At 42.2% G+C, this 15336-nt stretch overlaps 1 protein-coding gene across 4 annotated transcripts in view; it reads right to left on the reverse strand.

Moving 5' to 3' along the window:
- Positions 1 to 15336, reverse strand: part of Acsm4 (acyl-CoA synthetase medium chain family member 4) — a 37727-nt gene that overhangs the window by 20897 nt on the left and 1494 nt on the right. For 2 of the 4 annotated variants that reach the window (XM_078024256.1, XM_078024258.1), the window contains exons 2-5: positions 14681 to 14876; positions 10743 to 10885; positions 5332 to 5487; positions 1570 to 1819 (exon numbers count right to left, since the gene is read on the reverse strand). In XM_078024256.1, coding sequence (XP_077880382.1) covers positions 1570 to 1770 — 201 coding nt within the window. In that variant the 5' untranslated portion in view covers positions 1771 to 1819; positions 5332 to 5487; positions 10743 to 10885; positions 14681 to 14876. The remainder of the gene's footprint in view (positions 1 to 1569; positions 1820 to 5331; positions 5488 to 10742; positions 10886 to 14680; positions 14877 to 15336) is intronic. The other 2 variants (XM_078024257.1, XM_040276630.2) reach the window with 2 other exon arrangements.

Genomic DNA, 15336 nt, shown 5'->3' on the forward strand with positions numbered 1-15336 from the left:
TCTTTTCCTCATGACTTCTCTGTTCCTCAGCCCTGTGCCCATATTCTAGCTGACTCTGTTGTACTATATAGTGTTACGTAAGATCGGGGATGTGGCCCATGCTTTGAGGCTGTGTGACCTTGGATAAGTAGCTTAACTTCTATGCTTAAGTTCCTTATCTGAACCCCTCCTCCCCCAGGGTGGTTATGGGGATTTGATGAAATAATATAGGTCAGTATTTCCCAATCGGATTCATTTGAGTATGGTTTCTTCCCACCAGATGTGCCTACACCTGCACTATTGTTCTTTATATTTGTATTTACACAGATTCACCTGTATACATTTATTCAAGAAGAAAAATGCACCCAGTGGCTTGGGAGGCTGAGGCAGGAAGATTGCAAGTTCAAAGCCAGCCTTAGCAAAAGCCAGGTGCTAAGCAACTCAGTGAGGCCCTGTCTCTAATAAAATACAAAATAGGGCTGGGGATGTGGCTCAGTGGTCAAGTGCCCCTGGGTTTAATCACCATTACAAAGAAGAAGAAGGAGAAGGAGAAGGAGAAGAAGGAGAATAATAATAATAATAATAATAATAATAATAATAATGCATTTAATCAGCACCACTTGCTAAAAATAGGTAACAGAGCCGAGCATAGTGGCACATACCTATAATCCTAGGAACTCTGGAGGCTGAAGCAGGAGGATTACAATTTGGAGGACAACTTGAAAATTTAGTGAGATTTTTTCTCAAAATAGAAAATAAAAAAGGGCTGGGGATGTAGCTCAGTGATAAAGTGCCCTGGGTTTAATCCTCAGTTCCACAAAAAAAATTAAAATAAAAATAGATTTCAGGAATATCTGTAGTGAAAGCCAAAATATGCCCTTAAATTCTAACCTAAAGATAGTCAAATGCTACCTGCTCTCTCTGCTTAAAAGAGAATCTAGCAAGAATTAAGTGTTAAAAGACACAATGACCAAGATTTCAAGGAAGACTTTCCCGCTTCAATTAATTAATAAGAAGGACTAATTTAATTATTTAATTATTGAATGCCTTGTGGATCTGGTACCTGGCATCATCTTCTGGACCACGGGGCCGAGCATTTGGCTAAGCGCTGATACACGAAGTGTTTCTTGGGGTGCCTGGCGTGGGGTGGGGTCAGTAAGCAGGGCCCTTGTCCCCAGACGCAGTGCAAGCCCTCTGTGAGGCATGTGTGAGTTATTCGTCTCCACCTCGGATCCTCCCCTAGTTATTCCAGTAATAACTATATCCATGAAACCACAGCTCAAGTTACTACATGTTCACTTAAGCCTGTGACTATCCTGAACCCAAGGACCTGTTTACATGGGACTTGGATAAAAAAGAGGGAAGGAAGCCTAAATAACTCTGAGCAACCCTGATATGTGTGAGTGGGAGGAGGGAAGGGCCCAGGCAGGCTCCAGAGAAAGCCTGATAGAGGTGAGGGCCTGAGACCTCAGGGGACAGGGGACAGCCATCGGAAGACCCAGGAAACCTGAGCAGGTTAAAGGACCGAAATGAAATGGACGAGAGGACCCCCGGGCAAGGAAATAGAAGACAGAAGCCATCATCTCACACCTGCTCCTTTAGAGACCACTGGTCCAGCACATCCCCAGCAAAGTTAAAGTTCTTAGGCACCGACTTGTCACAGAGATTTATGGCTTCAAAGTCAGCAGTAGTCAGAGGCGCCCGAATCTGGTGATCGCCATGAAAGTGGCGGCCAGAGAGCTTGGTCAGCCAGGTGAGTCTAAACGTCCGGCAGTGGAGAAGAATCTTCATGGTCTCCAAAGGACTTTGTCTACGGATGGGGACACAGAAGTATCCCAGCCTGTGGGGAGAGACAGGTAGAGAGTGTCAGCTGTAAAAAAAAAAAAAAAAAAAAAAAAGCTGTAAAAAAAGTATTCAAGAAGAAAAATGCACCCAGTGGCTTGGGAGGCTGAGGCAGGAAGACTGCAAGTTCAAAGCCAGCCTTAGCAAAAGCCAGATGCTAAGCAAATCAGTGAGGCCCTGTTTCTAATAAAATAAAAAATAGGGCTGGGGATATGGCTCAGTGGTCATGTGCCCCTGGCACATTGAGGAGTCCCCAAAGAACACTCCATCCTTCTTCAGAGCTGTAGCCATTAGAGACTGATGGGTCCCCTATCACTGGACTCTCCTTCTTCCATCTGCCTGTGACCAGGTTGGTTCCTACTTTCTGCCAAACAAAACCAAAAGCAGATAGAATACTTGCTGCCGGGATTGACATTGTCAATCTATCTGCCATGTGTGCTGTTCTGATCCTGTGTCCTCCTCCAGTAAACTCTTCATGAATGTCCATTTCTACCACTCAGAGTTGGCCTGCCATGGACCTTGATTCTGGCTACCCTGTTCTCCTTTTCCCTCAAGTTCCCATTACAATCGGTAACTGATTTGGGGGCAAATTACTTATCTTCTCTAACTTCCACGTTCTCATCTGTAAAACAGGGAAATATTATTTACCTTCCTCCTAGGATTATTTAACAAGAAAATGTGTAAATACCTCGCTTATACGAATGCATTCAGTTGGTAACTACTGACACTGTAAAGATCGTCTCCAGGAGCGCTGTTGTATGTAGTGCAGTTTCCTGGAGAGCCCTACTGTATTCATCAGGAGTTCTGGATTTCACTCTCATCTATGTCAAAACTAGCTTGGTGACATTGGTAGTCACTATTGTTTCCAGACTCCCATCTGCAATCTAATCTATTTTTACTAATTCTATAATCACTTCTTTTGAATTTTCATATCTCCCATCTGTACCACTCATGTGACAGTTGTCTACCTGGTACTCTCTATTTTTTTTTTAATGTTTTTTAGTTGTAGATGGACACAATACTTTTATTTATTTTTATGTGGTGCCGAAGATGGAACCCAGCTCTTCACACGTGCAAGGCAAGTGCTCTACCACTGAGCCACAACCCCAGCCCCCTATCTGGTACTCTTAATTATCATTTTTATCTATGTCTCCCTAATCTACCTAGATGGTGTGGGTAGAAGCTATGAATTGCATTCTTTGACTACACCTGACTTATAGCCAATTGTAGAAGCCAGTGTTTATGAAGTTATTGCTACAGGCCGGACACTCTGCTTTCCTGGTACCATTCAACATGCGTGAGAAGCTCGAGGCTGGTGCTACAGTTATTTACATTTTGTGGATGAAGACCCTGAGGCTCATGTGGACTTAATGAACTTGCCCAAGGTCATCCAGCTCACGGTGGCAGAGGCAACGTTTGAAGCTCTGTGCTTTGGCTTCAGAGCTTGGTTTTTCTTTGCTGGTTAAGTCTCCTTTGTACTGCCTTGTCCAGTAAAGGCTTCTTGTAGGTGCCGAACAGCCTCACCCTCTGCCCTTCGGTTCCATGCAGTTGATTTGCATGGAGTGGAAGAATCTGCTGGTGCAGAGGGCTCCTGGGCCTGGGCACAGGCATAAGAACAGAACAACAGAACAACAGAGCATCCTTTCATCGTTACTGCTAAGCCCTCTTTGGTGCTCAGAGTGATATCTGGACAAATGTGTTTGGGGCAAAAGCAACTTGCTCTAGCCGAGAAGAGCTATGTCTGGCAGTACTGTCAATAGTAAACTCTCTTATGTCAGGTAGAAAGAGGGCAACTTTCTGGGAGTGTGGTGGAGGTATCACAAGCAGAGAAAAGAGGGTAAGAGGAAACAGAGTGGGCCGTGCTCATGATTTAGAATCCTACCAAGAGTGAGACCCCTGTATTCTCCTCCTAATGCAACAAACCCATACACACTTGAATCCGTAATTGTCCCTCTCAGGGATCTTTGCCAAGTTGCTCTCCAACTCTCTTTTTCATCTGTGCGATGAGCAAAGAATGTAAAGACAATACCTTCTCCGCTGGCTACCGGTGGGGTTTAAGTGAATACCTCTTCCTATGTCTGGTGCACATGCTGTGTATTAAAACCCAAACCTCAACACCATTTATGGCGGAAGGCTACTTGCCATACAAAGATAAAAAAAAGGAGAAAAGCTATTGGACTGGGCTAACGTTTCTTCATCCCTGTTTTAATGCCGTGTTGCTAGGCACCGTGCTGACATCTGTCCCCTTCAGTCTCAGCCCTTCACTTCCATTGTTTAAACCTTTCCTGGTCTCAGTTAAATGATGCACTGGACAGACTTTTAAGTCACAGGGCACCTTCCATACTTTTGCTTCCTGCAGCGAATAGTGAAGAGAACTTAGCAAATAGCTTTTAATTGCTAAATAGCTTTTAATACACATCTGTTCTCCATTTTCTCCTCTGAATTGAAAAACGGATGTCATTTCACGAATTATTTATTGCCCAGACCTCCTGAAAAGATTTTCCTTCTCTTAATAAATGACCACATTAGCATACCAACAAATCTGAAACCACGTATTGTAAATAATATACATTTCATCATTGCCTGCGTTCTGTGCATTGGCAAAGTGGATTAGGCAAACTCAATCATTAGTTCATGAAAAAATACAAAACAAGATATTACAAAATAGGATTTTTCAAGTTTTAAAAACTTAAAATTTTTTTTTGCTAATAACATTCCTTATTTTCTATCTCTTTGGTTTGCCTTTGACTTTCAGAATAGATTTGGTTCAAGATAGGCCTTTAAAGACACAGCAAAACCCTCAGGAGCCGCCATTTTGCATCAAACACCGCCATTTCCTGACTTGGGAGTCTGTGACAAGTGTTTACGACTCCACGGTCAAATCTGAGGGTCTCGGACTATGTTACCTCAACACATTATCTTTGTAGAAATTTGTATAGAAATATGTTTAACAAAATATCTCCAGAAAATTTCTGGAAAAGTGAGAGAGTTGAAGTAAGTGACATCCAAAGGGTGATGTCACTCTTAGTGACTTCTTCAGTGTTCAGAGAAACCATACGGTGAAAAAAAAAATTATCAAGCACTTGGTGGACTCTCATATTAAGGACTTTCATGTAATATCTTGCTTCATTTTATCATTGGCCCTAGGATGCAAGAATTTCATCTACACACAATTTACTATTTCATGCGTCAGATACCAGAGGCCCTGAGAGGCAAAGTAATTTACCAAAAGTCGTTCATATGTGCAGGCAGCTGCGGTTCCAGTCCCCCTTTGTTCTCTCCATAGCCAATGCAAGGAAATGCTATCCCAGAATTTTTGCTCTACTTCTACCAACTTTGATCAGGTAGAACAGTCCATTTTTCTATCGAACGGAGAAGACTTGGGGTTGGGTCTGCAGTGATCCAATCATGGCAAGACAATGCGCCTCCTGTGCTATAGATTTAAATACACTTTCACAACTTTGCATTTATTAGTGTTGCCTCCGTGTAAACACAGGCATATGACCTTACCTGAAAAATGGTATTATTAATCCAGAAAGGACTTCAGCTCCTTTGCAAAGACTCAGCTCTGTATCTGCCAGAATACTGGATCCTTCCTTCTCTTTTGGTGATGTCTATGCCATTGTGGCCCCAAGTGTCTGGTGTGCAGTTGGGAGGCTCCTAATCCTGTGGGAGGAGAGTTTTTGTTTCGTGGCTAACCTGTGGTTAAAGGGACAGCAGCTTATAAGACCCAGCTGGGAGGGGAGAAAGGAAATACAGGAGCAGCCGACTCTCACAGTTCAGTGCCCAACAATGGCTAAGCTCCAGAACATTAAGGGATTATTCTCATTCTTGCAGCTGATGATATTGAGATCCATACTTCTCAAGTGGCCTATTACTCAAGCCTCTGGACATGATTATCAAGTAGCCCAGGACATTGGCATGCTCAATTATTGTGGCATAACTGGATCTGAACTTCAAGCTTACCAGAGTGGTAGAGCCGAAGGAACCACACCCAACCGGTCACTTGGAGGCCATTCCATTGCAAATCCTCCCAACTCCTGGCTTTTACTGAGTACCTACTGTGTGCTAGCAGCTACTAAATGTCTATCCAGATGTTATATCATTCGGAAAGCATCTTGAAACAATGTTGTTGACTATCTTATGGGTGACTTTCATTTTCTTCCATTATTTTTTCTAAAAACATACATACATGTTTTATACCGTGAACATACCTTGCCCATATTTTTAAAATCAGAAAACTTTATAAATTATTTCTAGTGGGCATCAGGTATACAGTTGTATACTCGATTATATGGAAAAAAAATTTTCCCCAGAGCTTGCTGATTTAACTTGAAAGCTACAGGCCTTCATGTTTAAGGCACATTCTAAACTATAAGGGGCCCTGTTATTGGCAGGGAACTTGCTTTGTTCTCATGGTTTCACGTGGATGTTGGGAAAAAAATGGCTTTCTGGACTTTTTACTTTTCCAAAAGGGAGTGAGTTTGGCTAAAACAAAACTCATGGCACATTCTCACCAGATGCAAACCTGACCCTTACAGGTCTTCCCTTTTATCCTTGGTGAGGACAGCTTAACCTACCCCATTGCTCTCACTGGGAACGTGTGCGTAGTAAACAGACTCATGTGCACCTGTCTGACATATATATATATATATATATACACACACTGTATAAAAATCAGTGCAGAAGAGAAAAATATGAGAACCACAGGTTTGAGAACCTGTACAGTGCCTCTCAGCAGACATAACCCATTACTAAGTAATTGTGGTTACCGAAAAATGGGATCAAAATATTTTTCTTTTTTTTTTTCCACAAAAGAGGTTTATTTTGCTCCTGCTTCTGCAAACGAGGGGAGACATTTGACCTTTGACTTCTTGAGCCTGGCTTATTTTACTTTGCATGATATCCTCCAGATCCATCCATTTACCAGCAAACGCCATAATTTCATTCTTCTTTCTGGCTGAGTTCAGCTCCATAGTATATAAGTAATCATATTTTCTTTATCTCTTCATCGGTTGATGAGAAGCTGGGTTGGCTCCTTGGTAGAGGGTGGGGTAAGGTTGGGGGGGATCCCATGAAAATGGAAAGGAGATCAGTGTGGAAGAGGATATAGACCAAGGGGGAAAGAGGAGGATGGGAAGAGGGAGGAACTGCAGAATGATATTCACCACGTTATGCTGTGTATATACATGAATATGCCACAGTGATTCCACCTTTATGTATATCTATAAACCACCAATTAAAAAATAATACATAAATAGAAGGAAGACTAGTGGAGTGGAGGGAGGGGGATCGGGGGAGAGTGAAAGGACTAGGAATTGAAATGGAGCAAATGATATTCCATGTGTGCTAGACTATGTCAAAATGAACCCCACTATTGTGTATAACTATAATGCACTAATAAAAACATTAAAAAGAGAGGCTGAGGAGATGCAGATAAATGAACAACAGAGAAGAAAAGCAAGGTAAAAACCAGTGTGAAATAAGTACACAAAATTACATGCCATAAAGGTCTGTATATTCACTAGAAGTATGCTAGAAATTTGGGGAGAACTTTCTCCCATCCAGGTAAGAGACGAGAGGATCACAAATTCAAAACCAGACTCAGCAACTTAGTGGGGTCCTAAGCAACTCAGTAAGACCCTGTCTCTAAATGAAAAAAAATATATATTTATGTGGTCCAGTAGTTAAGTAGTTTTGTACTGGGTCCCAGTACAAAAAAAAAAAAAAGAAAGAAAGAAAGAAAAAAAGAAAAAAGAAAAAAAGAAAGAAAGAAAAAGAAAAATATATACCATTTGCCTAGGGAAAAATAATCCTACTTTTGCCTGATATTGAGACCAGAGTGAAGTTTTTCTCCTGCATCTTTCTGTGAACGTCATCTTCTATATCCTTCCTACGCTCAAGTCGGCAGTGAATTTCTTGTTAGTTCATTTCTATACCCAAGACAATAGCATTCCAGCAACCTACATAAGTCTGGATGCTCTGCTTAGGTGGTGGCTGGATTGACATCCTTTTCTGAAATTTAAGGCAAATCCAATAAATACCATAACAACTTCACTTAGAGACAGGCCAGTGAGCATCACCGGATAAGTACAGTATTTCAGGCAGGCACTGGGAACTGGGTACCCCAGGCGAATAAGATATGGTGTCTGCTGTGAAGAGTGTTCCATTGCGCTGGGGTTGTGGCTCCGTGGCTGAGCGCTTGCTTCACACGTGTGAGGCTGTGGATTCGATCCTCAGCACCACATTAAAGATGAATAAACGAATTAAAGATATTGCACTAAAAAAAGAGAGAGAGAGAGAGAGAGTGTTCCATTCCGGTGAGGGGTGGAGGAGAAATATGAAGAAAGTGATACACTCCAGTGCTGCATGTGTCATGATAAATGTGTGGAGGGAGAGGTTGATCATGACCCTCTGGGGCTGGAGAAGAGACATGGGCATGTTTTAGGGTGGTTTTTCTGGCAGTGATGTGGGGGATGTGGACAGACAGGAGTTGAGAGATGTTCCAGCGGTGAGACAGAAAGGTTGCTTGGCTCCTGAATTTCTGTTTCTGTTCCAGGAAACTGGGAGAGATAAGTCCTATATTCATCCAGACCCACTTGGTTGTGACAGAATTCCCACCTACACAGCATGGAGGAGAAAATGACTGCCAAACCAAGGGTGTATGGTCAGTCAAACCGCGGGGAGGCTGAGGTGCAGCCGAGAGAGTCGGGGCTCAAACATCGTCAGGAGTCATTTTGCGGCTCTGTTTCTCCAGAGGGGTCGATTAAATTTCCTTTCCTCAAAGATGGTGGAGAACCTAGATCCTTGCCAATTCTTTTCTCCTATGATCCCTGCCACTAAAGAAATGGGCTATTTCATCTACAGTTTGAAAAATTCTGGAGGAGAATTTTGGATTGGGCTCAGCGCCACCCAGGGGCCGATGAACGGAAGCCAAGGTGGGGATTTGGAGTCAAGAAATAGTCTAGAAGCTACCATGATGGTTGTGCAGTTAGGGACAGGCTATCCCAAGAAGTTCATTGCTGGGCCACACACAGCGGGATATCCTTCTCACTTAGTGGAGGCTGATTATATACCCAGGTCAGGTCCAGGGAGGAGAGATGTGACACAATGCCCAAATTTCTGTCTCAGGGATGTCATGAAAGAAAATTGCTAATTTTTAGATAAGTTGCTACTAAATTCAACTCCTTAGTTGCTCTCCTCTCCTCAGTGCTTTCTTCTGGTACTTAGGGCTCAGGTCGTACAGTCATGGTCCTTTAGGTCCATTTGGCTCTTTGGACATCTCTGAAGCCTTTGAAGGCTTCACATGGATGGTAAGAGCTAGATTCTCCCGTCTACAAGGGAGAGTGCATGATCTGTGCTTTCTTGGTTATACAGGAATCCTGGGGGAGCCTCTTGGTTCAAGTAGGAAGGCAAAATAACAAGTCACCATTGGATTGCCCGTCATCATCTCGGTCTTCTAATGGTTCTTTTGTAAGGACCAAGATTTCTTCCAGTGATAATAAGGGACCTTGTTATGCAGGAGATCCCAGGGGGCATATGGATATGCAGCCTGGATCATTATCTGAACCTCCAAGGGAGGCCCCCTCCCCATCCTTGGCAAGAGTGGAACTGAAATAATTATAACCCAGCATACAGACATTTTATGGGGAAGACAGTAAACCACATCAAAATAGGGAATCTCCAACCGATCCCTTTGGTAGGTAAGCTCTTGGACCAGAGACTGAGAGTATTGAAGGACTCTACAGGGTCTTATAATCACATCAATTCGGAAAAATAGATGTTTATTAATCCTGAGAGATTTGTTTCACTAGGAAAAGTGTGCACAAAGTAATAGCAGCTATCCCTACATGCATACAGTATGTTGCAATTTCTTAGGATCTCCTAGGCTACTATTTCGTCTAATCCTCACACACACACAAAAAAAAAAATCCTGAGAGGTAGACAAGAGTAGTACTATTATTTTATAAACAAGGAAACAAATTCTGAGAGGTTAAGTAAGTTGCATAGGACCAAGTCTTATTTTAATGCTTAATTCTTTCTCTTTCACATCATCAATTTTCAGCATAATGAGTCGGTGCCCCAGCAATCTGTAACAGTGACAAATTTCCAGAGTATACTTGTGAATTCATAAAATTTTAATTCTATATATTTGCATACATATTCAATATTTCAATCCAATACAGGCATAAAAAAAAAAAAGCTGAAATCGTCCCAAAGTGACTCCTACTCCTGTGTCCTTTTGATATAACCCTGTTGGCCTCTGAAAGCTTCTTTAAAATGCTTCCATAGAATGTTCTGGGTTCATCTTACCTGTTTCCTATCCCAGCACTAAAATCAGCCATTTCTCCAAGGACTCCTGGTTTCTTTTCGTGAGAAATGGTGTTTTGACAATCAGTTGGCCAACCCATCATTGACTATTGTGCTTTCCTAATAATATAAGAGGACCAACCAGGTCTGCCTCACAATATTAGCATGATAACTGTGGCATGTCAGCCGGTAACACACTACATTCGAAAGGAGCTGGGAGGCAGGGCACCACTAAATTGAATGTCCCTTCCAGCTCTGTAAATCAGTTATTGCCTGTTTGTATCCATCTGTATTGGATTGAAGCCTGTTTTTGTTTAGAGTACATTTTACTCCTCCAATGCTGACTAATTAACATCCTTTGCATTAGATCCTGTGCAGGGTTCTGGGGATGCCTAACAGCTCCTAGTTACTAGAATGAATGGGGCTGTCACTCCTGTCTTTATCCCTTTTGTAAGTGGTGGCCCATGCATTACATAGTAGGTGACCTTGAGTTGTGTTTCCTCAGCAGACAAGCCAGGTAGAGTCAATGACGGTGACACCACTGACTTCAAGTTCTACCTCCGGAGCCTTCCGTCCCGAGCAGACAATTGCCTTCGCCAGTGTGTTCTTACCCAGAGTTCATATCTTCAGAGATTTCTAAAAGGTACAGGGATTCTTAGATTCCAGGCTAATTCATCAAAACATGAACTCCATTTCTTCTAGGCCAGTGGGCCGGACCCCAGGTGCAGCCAGAAGAAAAAAGAGCTGTTGTTTCCTATGAATGGAAATACAAAACCAGCGTTTAAGAGTTTAAGCCAAATTAATGATTGGCATTTCAGGGCCCCAGATGGCACAGGTTGGATTACTGCATCTATTTCTTCAGATTTTACCCTAAATGTCACCAAGAGGGAAGGTGTTAGCTTGCCCCAATTCTCATTTATTCAGCTGGATGCTCAGATCATGAGAAACAGGAAGTCTGTACTGGCATAATAAATATTTCTAGAGCCTTGTCATTATTGCCTTACCTTAATCTACTGGAATATAAATTCCATGAAAGGAAGGATTTCTGTCTGTTCTGTTCACTAGTCTTTCTCAAGCACTTTGGTAACGCCTGAATACAGTCGCTTCCTCAAATACCATTTGTTAAATGAATTAATATTTTTCTCCCATAGCAACACTGATCTGTGCAGGTTGTACTTGGTGGACTCTTCTTTGCTCTGTCTTGGTTATTGTGTGTGTGTGTGTGTGTGTGTGTGTGTGTGTGTGTGTGTGTGTGTGTGTCTCCCTCCCAAGGGATGCCCCTGTGTCTTGAATGTGACATTAGTTTAGTTTCCCATTTGCGAACTGCTTTGTCAAATTGAACAACCGATATCCTCTGTAGTGAAAAAAAAAAAATATCTGGAGGAATGATTTCCACGGATGCAGTTAGAGTTTTAACATTTTTCAGCTTCAAAATAAAATGCATTCATGTGCACTTGGGGGCATTTGTCGTACATAACTAGAAGTGGCAATTTGTCATACCTTAGCATACCCAGAGAGGGAAGACTCAGTTTACATCACCCAGGATAAACTATGCCATGATGAACAATAAATAATCCCTCAGGCCTCTGTGCTCGATGAAATAGAAAAGGTTTGTTTATCTCTTGCTCTTACTACTTATTTAACATAGATCAGCTGAGAGGTCTTGGGTGGCCTGCTGATGGAACAGCTATTTGAAGAATTGTTAATAAGTGTGGGAGAGGGAGAAATTATATGTTCCAGCTCACAGTGCACTGGCCAGAACTTGACTCGTGCAAATTAAAGTATCATCTGTGGGGCAGAGAGATGGGTAATAAGTAACAACGTGGTGGTTTTACCAGAATGTTCTAGATTCATTCTGTTTCTTGAAAGTGTTTCACAACAGAACCCAGTAGCAATTTCTTAGAAGAGCAGTGCTTAAAAACAACCAATCAACCAAAAACAACAAGAAGAAGACAAAGTATGTGTTGAGGGTATAACCAACTGCGTGCTTAACCTTGGGTTCAGTACCCAGAATCATTAAAAACAACCAAACAAACAAACAAAAACTGGCTTTTTTTTTTTTTTATTTTGGTACCAGGGATTGAATTCAGGCACTTGACCATTGAGCCCCATCCCCAGCCCTATTTTGTATTTTATTTAGAGATAGGGTCTCACTGAGTTGCAAGCACCTTGCTTTTGCTGAGGCTGGCTTTGAACCCACGATCCTCCTGCCTCAGCCTCCCCAGCTGCTGGGATGACAGGCGTTCACCACTGTGCCTGGCTTCATGCTGGCCATTTTGTAACCTCAGCAAAATTGGTCTTTTACACTATGCAGCAGCAATTAGGTCATAGAATTTTTGGAATTAGAGAGGTGAGTTAGAATTCCAGTTCCGGCCCTTAGTAGCTCTGTGGCATTATGTGAGACACTTCGTCTTTCGGAGATTGGTACTATCATCTCTAAAAGGACTCTACCTCTCACATAGGATGAAGTTGTTACGGAGATAAAATGAGATCCTCTAATGAAGGACTGAGCGTGCAGCTGTCTGGCACATCCTATGGATTCAGAATGTGGTAGCTAGCTTGAAAGATGGAAAGCCTCATATTTCATTAGTTGGTATCTCTTGGACCAAGTTTTCTTGGCAGGCAAGATTTTTATGTCCTCTGGAGGTCTGGCAATTAAGACTGCTCAAGTTTCTCTGTAGGGAAATGTTCTTTGAAACAATTCTTCAGATTTCACTTTCTTGGATTCTCTGGGTCCGCCCAGTCTTTAATTATATTCTCCATACTACAGACTAGAAATCTCCATACCAGAGTCTCAATCTCAACCACAGAATAACCAGGGCATTTTGTGAATATACTGATGCCTGATCCCACCTTAGAGCGACTGAATCAGATTTCCTGGGACTGGAGACCCCGTGATCTCTCTATATTTTTAAAGCTCCCTTGGTGATTCTAACAAGCAGTGAGGATTGCCCAAACTCTCGCCCACGTCTCCAGCCCCATCTATACCAATCCTCTCTCCTTTACTCACCAGTGCCTGTCTTTGTTGTTGAACCGGGTAGAGTTCCTCCTACTTCTCTTCCCTCAGTGGGCCGTGTGTTCAGCTCAGATTTCCGCATGATTGATTCTTGTTTGTTAGGTCTCAAATATGATGTGATTTATTCAAGATTTTACTGCATTACCCCATTCCAAAGTTGCATTCCTTATCTTGTTTAATTACTTTTCTAACACACTGTGATCTGAGCTATTTACACATTGATTTGCTTATGTGCTGCCTGTCTGCCATTAGCATATAAGCTCCAAAACTAGAAAGCCCTTGTCTGACTTATTTTCTGTTACGCAACAGAATACCCAGGGCGTAGAATAGTATCTGGCACATAATGGCTACTCAATAAATATTGTCGAATGCAGTTATTCTCGTCTGCGATTCATTGATAGAATCACATACCATCATTTTTTTTATTTTTTATTTTTTTATTGATTGTTCACAACATTACAAAGCTCTTGACATATCATATTTCATACATTAGATTGAAGTGGGTTATGAACTCCCAATTTTACCCCAAAATGCAGATTGCAGAATCACGTCGGTTACACATCCAACATACCATCATTTTAATGATCAGTTTTTATGATGTGTTCGCAGAACAATCATTTCCTTAAAAGCGAGCCTAGCAATTTCAATTTCCTCATGGCCCTTTATATGGTTTTAATATTGTTTAACTATTAAAGGGTTAGTTATAGGTAAATAGTCAGCATTGTAAAACCACATCACTGCTTTTATATAGAGTGCTGTGATGATTCAGGGATTTCTTCATCTCCCTTAGACTGGAATTTTGCATCTCGAAAATGGGGCTAATGCTTATGGGAGTTGTACAGAGGGAATGAGAAAGTCCATACAAAGCCTTTGTGAAAAATTCATCCTGAAGCCTAGAAATCACTCCTCCCACCCCTTTGAATCTGCCCCACTAGCCAGGTAGTAATAAATGCCTGCTCACCAAATAGATCAGGCATTTAGTTGCTTTAAGTCTTGCTTTTGCTTAGGAGGGGGAAGACACGTTTAGAGTGAGCAGGAAAAGTATCAAGTTTTAACTTTGCCGTTTATTAAGTTTTCTATTTAAACTTGGGCAAGTTACTTAAAATCTCTCACCTCAGCTTATTTATGAAATGAGGTCCACTAAGCAGACTCAGACAATATAAACAACATGCTGGCACACAATCTATGTTCTGAAAGACCCCAGCCCAACAACGTCAGGCCTAGTTGCAAAACCACCGAGGCATGTCACAAACCTACGCAGGCACCAGAGGTGTTTTTCAGATAATTAGTTAGGTGTAACCGGTTGGGAAAGGACAAAGGACCAGGTCCCAAGGCATGCCTGAATGAGCAGGGACAGGAGGACCAGAGCGCAAATATGTAGCTTTTATGTGGTTCTTTTTCAGTAACATACAGTGAAAAACAACTTTGCCCTTTAGGTAGCCTATATGCTGGGTTTAAAATTAACCTATTGTTTAAACTGCCCCTTTACCCTATAAAAATCTCTGTATCCCCAAGCCCGGTGTGCCAGCTCACCAAAGCTCCGGCTGAGGTTCTGCTGGGCACCCACAGGCGCCTGTGTCCCAATAAACAAACCTCTTGCGCTTTTGCAGCCAGTGTTTCGTGTGATTCTCCTTGGACAGGGAAACGGGGGTCTTTCAGTTCAATATGTGGTGCTTGTTATTACTGCTATCCATGAAGCTGTTATGTGCAGATATTTTCAGCCTGTGGACTTTGACAAATGAGATCAAAGATTAATTTTAATCCATTTGATCTCATTTTCTAGAAGTATTTTATTCAGTGTAAAAATGAAGCAATAATTGTCATCAGATTATAAATATGAGAACCTCCTTGGCTTGGTTCTCAGACACCCCCCCCCCCCCCGAAACTATGCAGACACCTTGACAATAGAGACAGGTCAGGGGCCTGAGCATTCATCACCGTGTACTTCGAAGTTCAGAACACACTGTCACTGTCAAGAGAAACTGTCAGGGACTAGAAGGAAATTCCCCTACTTGCTTTACTTGTAAACAGCCTGGCCATTTTGCACGCCAGTGTCCGACAGCAAACAAAGCCTAGGGATAGCGTCTCCTCATACTGGGGCTAAACCGCCCCCAGCCACCCTTTGCCCTAGATGTGGTAAAGGTCGTCACTGGGCCAATGAGTGTAGATCTAAGACAAATGCCCTTGGA

The sequence above is a fragment of the Ictidomys tridecemlineatus genome, chromosome 10 (genome assembly GCF_052094955.1).
Source record: "Ictidomys tridecemlineatus isolate mIctTri1 chromosome 10, mIctTri1.hap1, whole genome shotgun sequence".
Lineage (NCBI taxonomy): Eukaryota > Metazoa > Chordata > Mammalia > Rodentia > Sciuridae > Ictidomys > Ictidomys tridecemlineatus.